Source organism: Antechinus flavipes, chromosome 1 (assembly GCF_016432865.1).
Source record: "Antechinus flavipes isolate AdamAnt ecotype Samford, QLD, Australia chromosome 1, AdamAnt_v2, whole genome shotgun sequence".
NCBI lineage: Eukaryota > Metazoa > Chordata > Mammalia > Dasyuromorphia > Dasyuridae > Antechinus > Antechinus flavipes.
Window position 1 is genome coordinate 131,060,345 of NC_067398.1, and position 19,821 is coordinate 131,080,165.

The 19,821-nt window shown below is 31.4% G+C and overlaps 1 protein-coding gene across 2 annotated transcripts in view; it reads right to left on the reverse strand.

Annotated features, from left to right (window-relative positions):
- The window catches only part of HCN1 (hyperpolarization activated cyclic nucleotide gated potassium channel 1), a 595,741-nt gene that overhangs the window by 283,236 nt on the left and 292,684 nt on the right, over positions 1–19,821 (reverse strand). For both annotated transcript variants that reach the window (XM_051990587.1, XM_051990583.1), the window contains exon 3: positions 14,202–14,363. In XM_051990587.1, coding sequence (XP_051846547.1) covers positions 14,202–14,363 — 162 coding nt within the window. The remainder of the gene's footprint in view (positions 1–14,201; positions 14,364–19,821) is intronic.

Genomic DNA, 19,821 nt, shown 5'->3' on the forward strand with positions numbered 1-19,821 from the left:
TTTCTAAAATCAGCTTGTTCATCATTTCTTATAGCAATAATATTTCATTATCTTTACATACCACAACTCGTTCAGCCATTCCCCAATTGATGCACATGTATTCTTTTTCAATTCTTTGATACCATAAAAAGAGCTGCTACAACCTTTTTGCACATGATTTCCTTGGGAAACAGACCCGGTAATAGCCCTGCTGGGGCAAATGGTATGCACAGTTTAATTGCTCTTTGGGTATAGTTTCCAGAATGATTGTTCTCCAGAATTATTGAATCACTTCACAACACAACCACCAATGAATTAGTGTCCTAATTTTCCCACATCCTGTCCAACATTTAGCATTATCTTTTCTTACACATTTTAGTCAATCTGAGAAGTACAAAATGATACCTTGGAATTGTTTTAATTTGCATTTCTCTAATTAACAGTTATATAATAGAGCTTTTTTTTTTCATATAACTACAAAGGGCTTAAATTTCATCTTCCAAAAATTGTCTTTTCATATTCTCTGACCATTTATGAATTGGGGAATGACTTGTACTTTTATAAATTTGACTCAGTTCTTTATATATTTTAGAAATGAGACCTTTATGAAAAACACTGGCTATAAAGATTTTTCCAAGTTTTGAACTTCCCTTTTATTCTTTTTTCTATTGGTTTTGATTGTGCAAAATATTTTAAATTTAATATAATCATTTTTTTTCCATTTTTCCTTTCATAATATTCTCTAGTTCTTCTCTGGACATAAATTCCTCCCTTATCCAAAGTACTGATAGGTAAATTATCCCTTGCATTCCTAATTTGTATATGGTATCATCCTTTATATATAAACCATGTACCCATTTTAACCTTATTTTCATTGGGTTTTATATATAGTCTTTGTCAAGTTTCTGACATATAATTTTCTAGTTTTCCCAGAAACTTTCATCAAGAAATCTGTTTTTAAGGAGTGGTCTTCAGATAATTTCTATGTTTCCTATGCCAAACACTCCTGTAGAACTCATTTCCTTTCCCCATTTTTCTTCTAGCTCTCTTAAAATTCTTTTTGAATTCTTCTGAGAGAACCTTTTGAGTTGGAGACCAACTCATATCACCCTTTTAGGCTGCATCTGAAGATGTTTTTCCTTTAGTGTCCCCTGTCTCCATAATAGCTATCTATTGCCAGATCTCATTTTGCTTTTATGCTCATGTTAAAAGATTGAGGTCTGCTCTGGTGGGCAAAGGGGAAATTGACCCTAGCTTTTTCTACAGGCAGCAGGAGTTTCATGCTGCACTAGGGCCAGTGCTTCTTTCTTCTTTCCTGTGCTGAGTGAGTATGGCCAAAGACTGCTTGTTATGCTGGGATTTAGGAGTTCTCTATTTGCCTTTTGTAGTTGTGTTAGAGATTTCACACCTAGATTGTTGATTCATTGGCTTCCAAACCAGAATAGAATAACCAATGTTAATGTGTTTTGGCTAAGAGCCTCCCATTTGAGAGTTCTGGGGGTGGAGTCAAGATGATGTAGTAAAGTCAGGAAGCTGCTCAAGTTCTCCCAGTTTCCCTCAAAAACCACATGAAACCAAGCCTCCAAAGGGAATCTGATGGAATGAAGTCACTCTCCAAATCAAGATAGATTGAAAAAGCTTCAAGAAAAGTCAGTCTCACCAGGTGAAAAGGGCATTTAGAGGTCAGATAGATTCTGGGAAAGCCAGTAAGACAACTAAAACCCTCACTCCTGGCTTGTTAGGGGACCAAATCAGTTAGATAGCTTCCAATCACAGCTTAGAAGGCAAGTTTTGGGAAACCAGGCCATTTCCTGAACAGAGCAGGCAAAGTTATTGCATACAAACACAAGAGGCCCCTACTCAAAGACAAAGCTCGGAGCTGCACAGGGAGTTTGGGACAGTGTCACTTTTAGCCCAGGAACAGAGCTCCACCCTAAATTTTTTTTAAAAAAGGAAATACCAAAAGAAAAGGAAAGAAAATAAGCAAGAAACAGAAAAAACCTTGACCATAGAAAGCTACTATGATGACAGGTAAGACAAAAACAAAAACTCAGAAGAAGACAGAATGTCCACAGAAGAAATCTCAAAGAGTGAGGAAAATTGGTCACAAGCCCAAAGAAACATCTTGGAAATGCTCATAAAATACATCAAAAGGCAAACAAGAGAGCTAAAAAGATGATAAAAGCAACAAGAAGTGTACATAAGAAAGTCAACAGTTTGGAAAATGAAGAGAAAATTGTCTGAAAAAAAATTCCTTAAACAATAGAGTAAACCAAATGGAAAAACAGATACAAAAGATAACTTAAGAAAATCACACATTAAAAACTAGAATAGGCCAAATGGAAGCTAATGACTCTGTTAGACAACAAGAATCAGTAAAACAAACTACAAAGAATGAAAAAATGGAAGAAAATGTAAAATACCTCATTGCAAAACAGCCTATCTGAAGAAACAATTTAAAAATTATTGGCCTACATGAAGGAGCTTCCATTATTTAGGGAATCTTTGAACAAACTGTGATATATGATTCTGTTGTTTTCACAAGAAGGTATTTGATATTTTTTCCCATTGTTTCATTATTTTGGTTTTGCTTGACTGATTCTTGGTGTCTCCTCGAGTCATTCAATTCCATTTGGTTGATTCTCATTTTCAATGAAGTATTTTCTTCATACACTTTTTTATATCTTTTTCTAATTGTCCAATTGAGTTTTTAAGTGAGTTGTTTTGTTCTATGGAATTTTTTTTCCATTTCGCCAATTTTATTTTTTAGAGTGCCATTTTCTTTTTCCAACTTACTAATTCTGTTTTTCAAGGATTTGATTTCTTTATCCACTCTATCTTTAAATGAGTGGGATGACTTATCTAGACTCTCTTGCCAAGCTTCCCTTTCCTTTTCCTATTTTTCTTCTAGCTCTCTTGTGAGAGCCTTTTAAATTTCTTCTATGAGAGTCTTGTGCATTGAGGACCAGATCATATCGCACTTTGGGGATTCATCTGGAGACAGTCTGTTTTTAGTCTCCTCAGGGTTTAAAGGCTGCTCTCTATCCATATAAAAGCTATCAGTAGTTAGAGTGCACTTTAATTTTTTGCTTATTTTGTCAAAGAAGAGTTAAAGAAATTGTAAGGAAAGGGGGGAAGAACTTTAAGGTGGGGGGAAGGATACTAAAAAGGGAGGGCTGTGGGAAGCAAGTGGTGCTCACAAGTTTAATATTGAGGAGGGGGATAAAGGGGAAGGAAAGAAGAAAAGCATAAGCAGGGGTTAACAAGATGTCAAGTAATACAGAATTAGTGATTTTAACCATAAATGTGAATGGGGTAAACTCCCCCATAAAGAAGAAGCGATTAGCAGACTGGATTAAAAGCCAGAGTCCTATAATATGTTGTTTACAGGAAACACACCTGAAGCAGGGCAATATATACAGAGTAAAGGTAAAAGGTTGGAGCAGACTCTACTATGTTTCAGGTGAAGTAAAAAAAGCAGGGCTAGCGATCCTCATCTCAGATCAAGCAAAAGCAAAAATTGATCTAATTAAAAGAGATAAAGAAGGGCACTATATCTTGCTAGAGGGTAGCATAGATAATGAAGCAATATCAATATTAAACATATATGCACCAAATGGCATAGCATCTAACTTCCTAAAGGAGAAGTTAAGAGAGTTGCAAGAAGAAATAGACAGCAAAATTATAATAGTGGGAGATTTCAACCTTGCACTTTCAGAATTAGATAAATCAAACCACAAAATAAATAAGAAAGAAGTCAGAGGGAAATAGAATACTAGAAAAGTTAGATATGATAGATCTTTGGAGAAAATTAAATGGAGACAGAAATGAGTACACTTTCTTTTCAGCAGTTCATGGAACCAATACAAAAATTGACCATATATTAGGACATAAAAATCTCAAACTCAAATGCAGTAAGGCAGGAATAATAAATGCATTCTTTTCAGACCATGATGCAATGAAAATTACATTCAATAAAAAGCCAGGGGAAAATGTGCCAAAAAAAAAATTGGAAACTAAATAATCTTATACTAAAGAATGATTGAGTGAAACAGCAAATCATAGACCTCATTAATAACTTGACCCAAGAAAATGACAATAATGAGACGTCATACTAAAATGTGTGGAATGCAGCCAAAGTGGCAAAAGGGGAAATTTCATATCTCTAGAGGCCTTCTTGCATAAAATAGAGAATAGAGAATGAATTAGGCTTGCAACTAAAAATGCTAGAAAAGGAACAAATTAAAAACCCCCAGCCAAACACTAAACTTGAAATTCTAAAAATAAAAAGAGAGATCAATAAAATTGAAAGTAAAAAAAAAAACTATTGAATTAATTAATAAAATTAAGAGTTGGTTCTATGAAAAAACAACAAAATAGACAAACCCTTAGTAAACTGGATTTAAAAAAGGAAAGAAAAAAATCAAATTGTTTGAATTTGAAGACTTCTAATGAACAGGAAATTAGAGCAATAATTAGGAGTTACTTTGCCCAACTTTGTGCCAATAAATTCGATAACTTAAATGAAATGGAAGAATACCTTCAAAAACATACCTTGCCCAAATTAACAGAGGAAGAAGTAAATAATCTAAACAGTCCCATTTTAGAAAAAGAAATAGAACAAGCTATTAACCAACTCCCTAAGAGAAAACCCCCAGTACCAGATGGATTTACATGTGAATTTTACCAAACATTTAAAGAGCAATTAACTCCAATGCTATATAAACTATTTGAAAAAATAGGAATTGAAGGAGTCCTACCAAATTCCTTTTATGACAAACATAGTACTGATACCTAAACCAGGTAGGTTGAAAACAGAGAAAGAAAATTATACACCAATCTCCCTAATGAATATTGATGCTAAAATCTTAAATAAAATATTAGCAAAAAGATTACAGAAAATCATCCCCAGGATAATACACTATGACCAAGTAGGATTTATACCAGGAATGCAGGGCTGATTCAATATTAGGAAAACTACTAGCATAATTGATTATATCAATAACCAATTTAACAAAAAACATATGATCATTTCAATAGATGTAAAAAAAACATCTGATAAAATCCAACATCCATTACTAATAAAAACACTTGAGAGGATAGGAATAAATGGACTTTTCCTTAAAATAGTCAGGAGCATATATTTAAAACCGTCAGTAAGCATCATATGTAATAGGGAAAAACTGGAACCTTTCCCAGTAAGATCAGGAGTGAAACAAGGTTGCCCACTATCACCATTATTATTCAATATTGTATGAGAAATGCTAGCTTTGGCAATAAGAGTAAAGAAAGAGATTAAAGGAATTAGAGTATGTAATAAGGAAACCAAACTATCACTCTTTGCAGATGATATGATGGTATATTTAGAGAGCTCTAGAGATTCTACTAAAAAGGTTTTTATAAATAATTCATAACTTTAGCAAAGTTGCAGGATACAAAATAAATCCACATAAATCCTCAGCATTTTTATACATCACCAACAAAATCCAACAGCAAGAGATACAAAGAGAAATTCCATTCAAAATAACTGTCAACAGCATAAAATATTTGGGAATCTATCCACCAAAGGAAAGTCAAGAATTATATGAGCAAAATTACAAAACACTTTCCACACAAATAAAGTCATATTTAAATATTTGGAAAATATTAAGTGCTCTTGGATAGGCCAAGCAAATATAATAAAGATGACAATACTCCCTAAACTAATATATTTATTTAGTGCCCTACCAATCAGACTCCCAAGAAACTATTTTAATGACCTAGAAAAAATAATAACAAAATACATATGGAAGAATAAAAGGTCAAAAATTTAAGGCAATTAATGAAAACAAATCAAATAAAGGTGGCCTAGCTGTACCTGATCTAAAACTATATTATAAAGCAGCAGTCACCAAAATCACTTGGTATTGGCTAAGAAATAGATTAGTTGATCAGTGGAATAGGTTAGGTTCACAAGACAAAATAGTCAATAACTATAGCAGTTTAGTGTTTGACAAACCCAAAGAAGCCTGATAAAGTGAAAATAGCACTGTATTTAGAGTCAGAAGATCTGGTTTAGTCATGAAACTTATCTCTGTGATCTTGGACAAATGACAGCTTCATTATAAGATAAGATATTCATTATTTGACAAAAATGTCTCAAAAACTGGAAATTAGTATGGCAGAAATTAGGCATGGACCCACACTTAACACCATACACCAAGATAAGATCAAAATGGGTCCATGATTTAGGCATAAAAAATGAGATCATAAATAAATTAGAGGAACACAGGATAATTTAGTTCTTAGACTTGTGGAGGAGGAAGGTATTTGTGATCAAAGAAGAACTAGAGATCATTATTGATCACAAAATAGAAAATTTTGATTACATCAAATTAAAAAGTCTTTGAACAAACAAAACTAATGCAAACAAAATTAGAAGGGAAGCAACAAATGGGGAAAACATTTTTATAGTTAAAGGTTCTGATAAAGGCCTCATTTCCAAAATATATAGAGAACTGACTCAAATTTATAAGAAATCAAGCCATTCTCCAATTGATAAATGGTCAAAGGATATGAAGAGACAATTTTCAGAGAATGAGATTGAAACTATTACCACTCATATGAAAGAGTGTTCCAAATCATTATTGATCAGAGAAATGCAAATTAAGACAACTCTGAGATACCACTACACACCTGTCAGATTGGCTAAGATGACAGGAAAAAATAATGATGAATGTTGGAGGGGATGCGGGAAAACTGGGACACTAATGCATTGTTGGTGGAGTTGTGAACGAATCCAACCATTCTGGAGAGCAATCTGGAATTATGCCCAAAAAATTATCAAATTGTGCATACCCTTTGATCCAGCAGTGTTTCTATTGGGCTTATATCCCAAAGAAATACTAAAGAAGGGAAAGGGACCTGTATGTGCCAAAATGTTTGTAGCAGCCCTGTTTGTAGTGGCTAGAAACTGGAAAATGAATGGATGCCCATCAATTGGAGAATGGCTGGGTAAATTGTGGTATATGAATGTTATGGAATATTATTGTTCTGTAAGAAATGACTAGCAAGATGAATACAGAGAGGCTTGGAGAGACTTACATGAACTGATGCTGAGTGAAATGAGCAGAACTAGGAGATCATTATATATTTCAACAACAATATTGTATGAGGATGTATTCTGATGGAAGTGGGTATCTTTGACAAAGAGAAGATCTCAGTTGTAATTGATCAATGATGGACAGAAGCAGCTACACCCAGAGCAGGAACACTGGGAAATGAGTGTAAACTGTTTGCTTTTTTGTTTTTCTTCCCAGGATATTTTTACCTTCTGAATCCAATTCTCCCTGTGCAACAAGAGAATTGTTCAGTTCTGCACACATATATTGTATCTAGGATATACTACAACATATTTAACATGTATAAGACTGCTTGCCATGTAGGGGAGAGTGTGGAGGGAAGGAAGAGAAAAGTCAGAACAGAAGTGAGTGCAAGGGATAATGTTGTAAAAAATTACCCAGGTATATGTTCTGTCAATAAAAAGTTATAATAAAAAAAGAGAAAGTTAAATTCTTTAAGACCAGGTATTGGAAGTAAATTTTTTCATCATTTTTTCCTTTTTTTCCTTCAATGTGTCTCATAATTAATTCAGGTGTTAGATTTTGAACTGGAAGGACCTTCGAGTTTATTGGGTTCAACTCCCATTTTACAGATAAGCCAAATGAGACTCTAAGAAGCTGTCATTTGTCCAAGATCACAGAGATAAGTTTCATGACTAAACCAGATCTTCTGACTCTAAATACAGTGCTATTTTCACTTTATCAGGCTTCTCATTAATAATTATATTGATGACACCATCTATTTCTGTAGGTTCACATATCTTTAGTCTTTTATTTTATTAATAGATGAACATTTTAAGGCTTATCTGTTTCTGTGTTAAGCAATATAAGAATTATAACAATCCCATTTATCACCCACTTCCTAACATGTCATAACTACATGACTCTGGGCAAGAAATTTAACTTCTCTCAGCCTCAGTTTCTTTATCTCTAAAAGAGGGATAATTGCTAAAGCAATTACTTCCCAGAATTACTGTAAGGATTGAAAAGTTAAAGTATGGAAAGCAATTTCGAACTCTAAAAATGAGCTATATAAATGTCATATGACTGATAATTATAACTTTTAAGTTTTCTCATTTCAAACCTTGATTTTTTTTTGGTAATATGGGAAACATAATCACTGACACATACCAAACTGTTTTATGATTAATCATACTTTTCCTTATTAAGTTCTTATTAAGCTTCTCAAAAAAACTACATTTTGATCTTTCTAATTCTTTTTGCCTCATTTTTTGAACTTCACTTTGACAAGAATGTGCCAAAAGCTTGGGGATGTGTGTGTGTGTGTGTGTGTGTGTGTGTGTGTGTGTGTATGTGTAATGGAAGAGGGAAGGGAGTTATACAGTATAGAGCAGACAAAACATAATACCTCTCAGAAGATATATATGATATGTGTAATGGCTCATTCTCTAATGACTAATTGTCTGAAACAAGACCAATGTAGATATCTCTAAGAGATGAAGTTTTCTTAGTTACAGTGAGAGTTACAATTTTTAGAAGAAGGAATGAAAATCCAAACATAGACAACAAAAATGGATTGGTTAATATCTTACTGGTTAACATATCCACACATTCACATACATATCTCCTAGGTTCTGTATGTTTATATTCTTTGAAATTCTATCTTTCTTCCCAATAGCTATATTCAGATTTTTTTTTTTTTTTTTTTGGAGCTTAGTAACATGTAACCACTTCATTTATTTTTCTTTAATTCAAATTCAACAGCTGCTGATACACCTTTTTTTTTGTTGTTGTTAATATCAGTCTTCTTAGATCATGTAATTAGTACCACCAGTTACAGAATTATTATCCTGTTTATATAAGTGCTATTTATCTACCACTCCAGCAGCATTTAAAACTTCTTGTTTCTGTAGAAATTAGTCACCCTTTTTAAAACAAAAGAATACCCATAACTATATATTTACCTTGAATTCAATTTGGGAAATAGTTGGCAACTTTAGACCTTTGCATTTACTAAGAGAAAACCAGCAGTAACTAGTTTTCTTTTTTTTTCCTTAAATATAAGTGAATGGAGGTGGGGGGGGGAGACTATTTTTTACACTTGTGATTTTAGTTGTGCTTTTTGTTGTTTTAATGGATAATATTTTTCATCAATCAGTTAGCAGCTGAGCTATTATGTTGGTTAATTACAATGAGTGCTTAGATAATAGTTTATTAACAAGTCAACATTTCTTTTAAATTGCCATGTAGTTGATTGACCCCTTTCAATTACATTCAATTGCTCTAAACTTCTATAAGTTGGGCTGACCACCGTAAGTAAATAAGATTACATTATAGGTGATATTGGATGGAATGATTAATGCAAAATTCACTTTTTAAAAGTTTCTATATTCCTTGGATGTTCTACAAATTGAATGTCTGATTTCACACATTTGTATGAAAAATAAAATATACAAAAGTTAAAACAGTCATATATCTGACTTTTAAATTCTATTTCATTTCAATGTTATAAAAATAATCAGTATGGTCATTAACATTTAATGGCATCATTACTGTTAAGTATTATTTTCATGAAATTAGTGGGTTATAAAAATCTTTGAAGATTTCAGCTTAATTGTTCTTTTCGCAATTCTTCTTTTCTCTAAACCAATAAGTAGAGATCTTGCTGTAATAGCACGCTTTAAATTATTTTTCCAGTGGAATGTTTTAACACTTTGCCATGTCAGATCCCAATTGAACTATTCTGTCCTCTTTGCCAGAGTTCAAATATTTATTTGCTTATTTGTCATTTTTATAATATCAATAAATCTGTCAATATAAATAAATGACATCAATAAATAAATCAATAAATCTTGCCCCTCAGGCAAGAATTCTATTCTTTTAACTAGACTACAATATATTTAGTAGAAAACAACAGGCAACACAGCACTGAATAATATTTTGACAATGAAAACAATAATGCCAGAGACTGTATAGGTACTATTTCTCTATCGATTTCCAAAGACTGGAAAGAAATGAAGTCATAATATGGGAACTTTTCTTAAAATGGAGATTCAAGGGCCAGCTAGATGGTTCAGTGGATGGAGCATCAGCTCTGAAGTCAGGAGAACCTGAGTTTAAATCTGGCCTCAGACACTTAACACTTCCTGGCTATATGACCCTGGGCAAGTCACTTAATCCCAATTGCCTCAGCAAATTAAAAAAAAAAAAGTGGAAATTCAGAAAGAAGCTGACCAGTCAGAGAAGAGGGTAAGAAGAAGAGTAAAAGGAAGTTAACAGAACAGAGTAAATATCCAAGGTGAGAAAACAAAGGGATCACAAATAAATACATGAACCAAGACAAAAGAAATGTTCAAAGACCTGAGGAAAAAAGGTCTTGGATGCTCTTTCTATTGAGGATTGATGGGAATACATAGCCAAGGATTATAAGGAAAAAGAAGGCATGAATGAGCTATGATCTAAATTGATAGAGAAAATTCCCACACCAATGAATTCTTAATGAAAACTGTCTACTTTGGTATGTAGTAAAAGCTCCCTTTAAAAATATTCAGTATTATTTAAAGTCAACCATTCAGGAACTATTGGCAGGTGAATTATAATAGTAGCAGTAATTTAAAAATGTATGTTTCTAGTCTTTATATTGCAAAATACTTTATGCATTTATTTTACTTGTTCCTCATAACATAACCTAAAAGGCAGATTAAAGTAGGTTTTTTTGTCCCCATTTTACAGATAAGGAAACTGACAGAGAAGTTAAATGATTTGTTCACTATTGTAGATTGGTAGAAAGAATTTTGGATGTGGAATATGGAGAAATAAGGGTTTGTTTGACTGCCTTTCTAAGCATCAGCATCTTCTATAAAATGAGATAATAATACTTTTATAATCTAAGAAGGTTATAATAAGTATCACTACATATGTATGTGCATACACATACAAGTAGTATATACCTATACATATATACTGTATGGTGTATTTTGTAAATTCTAAACTGGCATACACACACACATATCTACACACACATATGTGTGTGTGTGTGTGTGTGTGTGTGTGTGTGTGTGTGTGTATGTGCCAGATTTTATTAATAGCAAGTGACACAGCTAGTCTTTTGATATCAGCAAGTCTATCAAGTCCTATATTTCCTGGCCCTGATTTTTTCTTCAACTCATGGTTTCTACTAGTAATTCAGTTCATCTTTATCTGGACCATGGGAACATTTATTGGACACATTTTATTCAGCAGATTCCATTCTATATACAAGGAAACTGATACACACACTAGATGTTTGATGGCTACTAACCATCATTCAGTCAACATAGTCAGAGAAAGACTGATAGAAAATAAACAAGAATGCGGCTACTCTGTCTACTCAGTATTTTTTTTCCTAATTCTGTTCATTTTAAATTAAATCGTATTTGGACATAACGCATATGACTTTTTTCAATAAAATATTGAAATATTTAACAAAAATACATTTTAGGTGAATTATAAGGCAAGGAGGGATCTAAAACAGTAATTCAAACTATCTCTTTATATGTGGGCAAAGGATGAAGCTATGTTATTTCAGAAAAAGTAGAAATGACCCATGTCTTTAGAATAGAAGACTGCATAAACTCTACTTTCAATCATAATTAAATTCTAAATTGCTGATACTCTATGTTAGTTCTCAGGAAGATGCTTTAAAATCAATTCTTATTCCTATTGATGTGTAATTTATTGATTTCAGATGATATTAAATAATCTGTGTGACTATAATTCACTATTAGTATAATTTTGGTCCATTTTATACATTATTGACTTTGTTCCATTTTCTTATGACAAATATAATGAAAATTAAGTTGAAATCAGTTACTAAGTATTTTACCAAATACACTGACTTTTCCCCTCAACAAGTCAACAAACATACATAGCCACAGAGTTAAGATAGTGTTCTTACCTTATAAAGATGCAAAAATATTTTATTCTTTTCTTGCTCAAATTCAATTGTCAAACATTTATAAAAGAATTACTATATGCAAGCTATTTAGCTAATCACTTGGTTTGCAAAGATTAAAATGAAGCATACCCTTACCTTGAGTTATTTATATTCTACAGGAACAGACTAAATTAATGTATTTAAATAATTTACTCTAATTCTCCATTTTCAAATGTGCATTAGTATATATCTGACAAACATTAAGTATCAAAATAAGCTCAGTTAAATTGTATTTTTTTCCTGTTCTAAAAATAGGAACAAAATATATGTGGCTATGTGTGTGTGTATCATATATACAGATAAGGAAACTGACAGAGAAGTTAAATGATGTGTTCATCATTGTAGACTGGTAGAAAGAATTCTCAGATAGATTCAAGATCAGATTTTATTAATTCAGTCTTCAGTTAGCTATAGAAATATCTCATATAAGGAACTGGTCTGATGATTTTATTACTATATGGAACTTCTGCTAGGAGAAACACCCTTTACCAACGTAGATAAAGGTCTTCCCTGTAACTTATTGTTTTATAGAATTGTTAAGAATGCTGAGAGTTTAAGTAATTTGCATAAGATTACACCCTAGGATGTGTCAGCACACATTGGACTCAAATTTTCCTCATTTAAAGATAAACTATCGTCAGACCATATTTTATATCACTGAAGATGTCATTAAAATGAAGATGTATTATTGAAAGAAGAAAGCAGCCAGATGGCAGATTAGATAACAAATATGCATTTCCAATAAAGAAAATCTGGATTCAGAACTCTCCACAGACAGTAATTTTGTGATCCTGTGCAAGTCACTTAACAGCACAAAGTCTCATTTTTCTTATCAATAAAATAGGAATAAGATTAACATCTTACTTCCATGGAGTGTTTATGAATCAAATCAAATCAAATGTGTAATGTGATTTTTAAACCTTAAAGTGCTATGTAAACATTAATTATTAATAATAAGTAAAAATTAAAATTCATAATGTACAGGGTCACTGAAGGCAAACTTTCCTAATATTTTGCAGACACCTAGTATAATGATACATGAATCATCTATTTTCAATAAACAGTATTATAGTCAACATAATACAACACATGCAAATATATTATTGTTGGAATATTTTCAAGCTATCAAACTTAAAATATTTTAATTCATCATGAAACATCCATAGATATACAAACATAATCATATATTCAACTGTAGAAAAATTTCATGCTCAGATAAAGCACAAACAGTTAACTTTCCTCTTTACACTTATAAGATTTAAATATGGAATAAATATATTTAGGCATTTTAAAGGTTTTCAAAAATGAAATGCCAGCACTTTGTCTTTAACTTGTGAAATTAAGATTCTCAAATCCAGTTTACTTGAGATAAAATTGTCATATGTGCTATTTTAAGAAGAGCAAATCAATATATATCTAGTCTGTTAAACTGTTCAGTTTAGTTATTCTAAGCTGGTAAATACATAATGAAGATTTTTGAGAAGAAAAAAATGCAATTACTATGTCAAAATCAAAGCAAAAGCCTTTATGCATTATTCCATTTTCTATAAAGTGACATATAGATAAAGAAAATAAATTTTTAAAATCAATTGGACAAAAAAAAATTTATTTAGATGGTAATGGAATGAGAGTTTGAAACAAAGCAGGCATACTTTTAAAGTTTACAAAAAGAAATCCTTTGATGTATATGTGTCCAGAAAAAGAAGATGCATTAACATTTGGGCTGAGTATATGAAATTTCAGAATTTTATATATATTTCATTCAAGTTATGAATATTGTGATGTTCCTATATAATTATAATTAATGTTCCTTTTTTAAAAAATAAAATTTGATTAAAGAATCCTATATTTGAGATTTGTTATCTATTAAAATGTTGCATGACTTTGAATTAAAATGCATTAGTATTTTGGAATATATTAGTCCAGGTATATCCAAATCTGAAAATATGGACAATTATATATTTGTCTCCCTAGAGACAATTTCTTTATTGACATAAATAAAAAAAATTAGATGTAATGAAAAAAGAGTGATATCAGATACCAAATTAAGATTTGTTCTAAATATACTCAAACAGGAAAGATATGATTCTCAATTAAAGATCATCTGATTCTGGTTTTTGTTTTTTCTTTTCTAAAGCATTCAAATAAACATTTGAAAAACATAAATAAAAATACATAGTACTTACAACCATCTTATTTAGAGACACCCAGCAATCTGAAGGGAAGTCCTGTAGTAAAGGTACTAAGAACTGAAGACAGCCATCCCAATGGCAAAGGAGAAGCATCATTCCAATGAGGTTAAATATCCTCACCACCGCACTGGCTAAATCATACGTCATATGGAAAATCTGTTGACCAAAGTTTAAAATCAATTCAATTAAGCAATCATTTTTGTGTAAGAACACTATCAAGTACAATTGATGGAGAAATTTTCTAAATATAAGTTATTGATTAATTTTAAAATTGTAAGGGCATCTACAAATATTTTATATAGATTTATTATTTGTCTCCACAGTCAAGACAATATTCAATTATATATTTTATATATTACATATAGTAAACATATAGTAAAATACTATATTATGTAGAGTAAAAATATGTGTATCTATGTATTATTTATGTGTGTGCATGTGTGTATACACACACACATTGTCTGCAGTCACTTCATTTCCCAGAAATCTTTTATATAAGAGCTTCCCAAAATGAGCAAAACTAACACATTTGATTATAGCTTCATTCTATCTCTCCTCACTTTACTGGTTATATACAAATATGTAATGGAAAAGCTCAAAGATAGAAAACTATGAGGAAAAGCAGTGAATAAAGTATACAACAAATAATCATGTCCTCAATAGATTAATAACTTGCATAATATACAGTACTTTAAAATTTGCAAAGCCCTTAACATATCCTATCTCATTTAATAAGCAAAATAACACTTCAGAGCTAAATGCCATTATTATTTCCATTTTACAATTGAGAAAAATGAGACAAGAGATTAAGTGGCTTGCTAGATCCACACAGCTGGTAAATATCTGAGGCAGAATTAAACTTGGGTTTTCTAAACTCCAATTTCTGCCTCTCTATTGCATCACCTAGTGATCCATTAAGAATTGACAAGTCTATAGTTATAGTCATAATTTAATAACTTCCTGTTGACCTATTGTTGATTAATTTGAAATAATGATCAGGGTAAGTGTTAAGGCTTAGACATAAATCAGCCAAGTAATATTTTGGGGCAGCTGAGTGGCACACTGGATAGAGCACTGGGGCTTGGATTCACCTAAATGAGTTCAAACCCAGCCTCAGCAAATCACTTCAACCCTATTAGCTTCAGTTTCTGTATCTGTAAAATGAAGAAAATGGCAAACCACTTTAGTATCTCTTCCAAAAAACAAAAACAAAAACAAACAAACAAACAAAAATAACAAGTGGACTTATGAAGAATCAGGCAAGGCAAAAATAGAAACAATTATTTTTAATAAATACAAAAAGTTAAATAATAGTTTAAAATTGACAAGTTTTGCATGTGAAATATCCTTTAAACATCCCAACAGCCCTGTCACTTTCCTGTGATTATCACTTTCAGTTTGCAGATGAGCAAAAGTTAACCCATAGGGGTTAAGGCTTGATTCCATTTCTTCTGCTACTAAATTTACCTTCTTTTGAGGCTACTACACTGCCTTCCTTGATCTCACATACATAGCAAACAGCATGGAATATGCAATAAGTGAAGTAGTTCCACATAGTGCAAAGATTTTTACTGAAATATAAATACCCTAACAAGGTAGAATAATGCAGCTTCCTAAACTATTTTGTTTTCTTAAATTATAAAAAGTATACAATCATGGCAAGTAAAACAAATTATAAGATTTATTTTTATAAGAAAAAATTTACTTTGTAACACAAATATAATTTATTTATTTATAATTATTGTTCCTATAATTTAACATATTTAACATGTATCTGACTACCTGCCATCTGGGGAGGGGGTGGGGGGAAGGAGGAGAAAATTTGGAACAGAAGGTTTTACAAGGGTCAATGTTGAAAAAATTATCCATGCATATGTTTTGTAAATAAAAATATATAATAATAAAAATTAAAAAATTAAAAAAGAGAATATATTTATTGTTCCCTTTTTGGGGAGAGGGTGGTTAAGACAAAAAATTCAGGGATTAGGAAATTATTTGGATAAATCTTTGACCCTCATCATTTCACAAGCAAAAGAGCTTCATCATGCATATTAGACTATGATGTAACTGACATTCCTATAGCATCTATAAGGATTGCAAAGTGCTTTAGATTTTACCTATTATATTTGATTCTGAAAACAATCATCCAAGAAAGTCCTATAAACATTACTATCACCAATTTTCAGGTGTGGAAACTGAAGCTTAGGGAGGTTAAGTGAGTTAGATATGATTTGAACTTCAGTTATCTCCTGCCCTTGTTAGTTTTGATTTGTTTAGTTTTTACCCAATAAAAGGTTTCCTATCAGTGGAATATTAGAGCATCCATCTTCTTATGTCTACATCTTCCAAGACTAGAGCCTTTCTTCTTTAGATAGGTCAATAATGGGGCAAAAAAGGGGAACTTCCAAAACTCTGACCTAGTCCTGCCTTGGGTCTGGAGATCTAAAGGATCCTATGAAGAAAAAGATACTCTCCTCTAGATTCCCATTAAATTGACAGGGATGATAGTATCAGCTTAGTTTCAAAATTCCAGGATGTTAACCATTAAACCAATGTTCCCAGACTAAGGGGACCCAATTTATGTCTTCTCATGAAACTTTCCTGAGGTTGCTTATTGAAATTTCCTTTTTATTTAAAGTGTCACAGGGTCCAGGTGCATTACTATATCCTAGAAATTATATAGCACTGAGTAGTTATATAACCCCTTGAATAGTTTCAATCTGAGTCTGTGTCTGCTTTCTAAGATTTTCACAAGCATATATTAAGTATTCACTATGTTCTAGACTCAGAAGATACAAACACAAAGAATGAAGCAATCTCAATTTTGCTGAGATGAGTTTTGGATGGTGTATAATATTTATGGAGCCTAGAAAAAATAGGTTGTTGATAGATAGTTAAAGGACTTGATTTAGACAGGGAGTAGTGTTACGAAGCCATTGAAGTTTACTGAGTATGGTATAATTGTGGCTGATATAGTATTTAAGGAAAATATTTTTTACAATAGAGTGAAGAATAGACTAGAATGGAGAGAAATTTGAGGAAAGAAAATACAAGGTTGTTACAATAATCTAAGAGAGGTTAAGAGGGTTTAAACTAAAGTGGTACCTATATGTGAGGAGAGAAGTGTTTAGAGATGAGATGGCATGGAGTTAGAAAGGGCAATATCTGATGATAGAATACATATGCAGAGTAAGTAGGAGTACTAAACCACACTTGCATTCCTCCATTTGTCTCAGCTTAGACTTTACTTCAATATAAGAAAAAACACAATATATTTGAATGTGATATTTGGAGCAATCTTAATTGAGATTACAAACCTTGTTTTAATGAGGTTTTAATGTTTTATTAATAATATTTTTAAATATTATTAAATAAATTATTAAATAAATAATAATGTTTTAATGACATTCACTAGAACAAAAATGCGTCTTAAGGAGTGAAAAATCTTATTCAACTTGAGGATTAAAGGATCTTGGTAGTTTGTAAACATGATTATAAAATCTCCATCATATAATACTTGAGGCAATGAGAAGGAAAAAATGGGCTGAGGATTTTAAGTCTGCCAAAACTTCTAGTAGGTGTAAATAATCATAGAAACAAGTTATCTGGGTTCCATTTATTCTTATTATTTGTGTTAATACCTATATAATTTATTTTATTTAACACATTTATTTGATATCTCTGTCATTGCAATAGTAGAAACAAACTGACATAAATAGTTATTATCTATTTTTCTAGATATAGTATATGATATAGTACATTCAACATTTCTAAAATTTACTATTGTTTCATTGTTTCCATTATACGGTACTCCCTTACTTGGAATGTAGCTGCAGCACAGTAGATGGAGGATTGGATACAAAATCAGAATGATTGGAATTTGAATCCCCTCTCAAATACTTGCCAGCTGTGTGTACCTGTAATTAACATATTGAAGCCTCAATTTTTTAATCTGTAAAATGAAAGGGTTAAATTTGATAGCTGGTAAAGTCCCTTCTAGCACTAAACCTATGATGGTGTTACCTTATTTAACCTACATTTCCTTTGAAATCCGACTGGTAAATTTTTGTGAGGTTATTTTATTAAATTCAAAAGAAAACATGCAAAAATAAAATTTCTCATGTCAACTTTTGAGAAGTAGTAAAAAAAATTCAGATTGTAAATTTTCAATTATTTGTCATAACTGCTTGAAATATCATTAGAAGTTGGTTTACCTCAGGTGTTTCTATTTCAATATTATGAATAAGACTTTGTCCCTTATATTTAATTTGCTGTTTACTAAGAACTTTCCTTCATGTTAAATTTTCATATTTTATTACTTGTTAAAGATTAAAATATTATATCATTAAAATTAATAAAATGTCCTAAGGTGCACTTAACAATTTAAGATAATTAGAAATAAATTTAATTGGTTAAAATAATTTTTCTAAAGTAATGAAACTACTAATTTGCCAAAGATGGCATAGTGGAAAAAAGCTATATTTCATGATCTGGTTTATTTATGATTGCTTAAATATCTCATGGAACTATTTACCCATGTGAATCCACATTAAAAATCTGTCATTGTTATTATTGTTTCTAAGTAAATTCTAAAAGAAAATGAATTAATTTATTATCTCATATTCTAAAATATTCTGATCACTCAGAGTGCCAGATGAATATCACTAATTTTATTTGGAGGAAATTATGGGGAAAATGAGATTAAATATAACAGTTATTAATTAAGTTACATGGAGTAATGTATACTGATTGCTGTTTTGGGGAATGGTATGTTTTGTTCAAAAACCTCAAAATATAATAAAATAATTTTGCTACAAAATAACTAACTCTCCCCTTAGCATAGTGTTTTTCATTTTATTAGATATTGATTTTTTTTAAAGGAAGCTCTTATTTGACACACTAATTATAGTCAATGGTAAAATTTCTCTCTAAGTTGACATGTACACATGGCTTTGAAACTCCCCTTAAAATTAGAGTGGGATTATAGATTTTTAAGACAACATCTACTTAGTGTGACACTTAAGCAGTTGCCTATGTCATATAAAATCATGTACCAGAAGAACGATTTTGGTTTTTCAAAATCTATTTTGTAATTTATTTTTTTAAACTATAGGTTTGAAAGACCTAGCCTGTTGTCATGATGTACTAAAATCCAGTCTTTCTACAACACTAATAGTGTTAGCAAACATAAACAACACAATTTTTGAATATATTGAAAATGAACACATGCCTTATAAACACAAAGCAGTCAGCCAAAATCCTGAAGCCAGTTCTCCTCAACTCAAGGCCAGACAATCATAATAGCTTTCCTGTTGATCTCACTTTCCTATTACAGCCCATCTTGCACAAATAAAGCAACTTAATCAATAAATTCTAGTGGCTCCCCATTATGTCAGGATAATTCTGTTTGTTTTTTAAAGGTTTTCACAACTCTTATGTTAATTTCCTTACTCTTCACTCTCCTTCTTGAATTCTATAATACAGGGATACCAGCCAACTTATCCTTCCTTCCACAGGAACTCTCAACTGTATATTCTAGCAATTCCTCATCCCTCAAATGTTCTCCCTCCTAAATTTCATTAAAATTCAACCCAAAACTTTGGTTCTGTAAGAG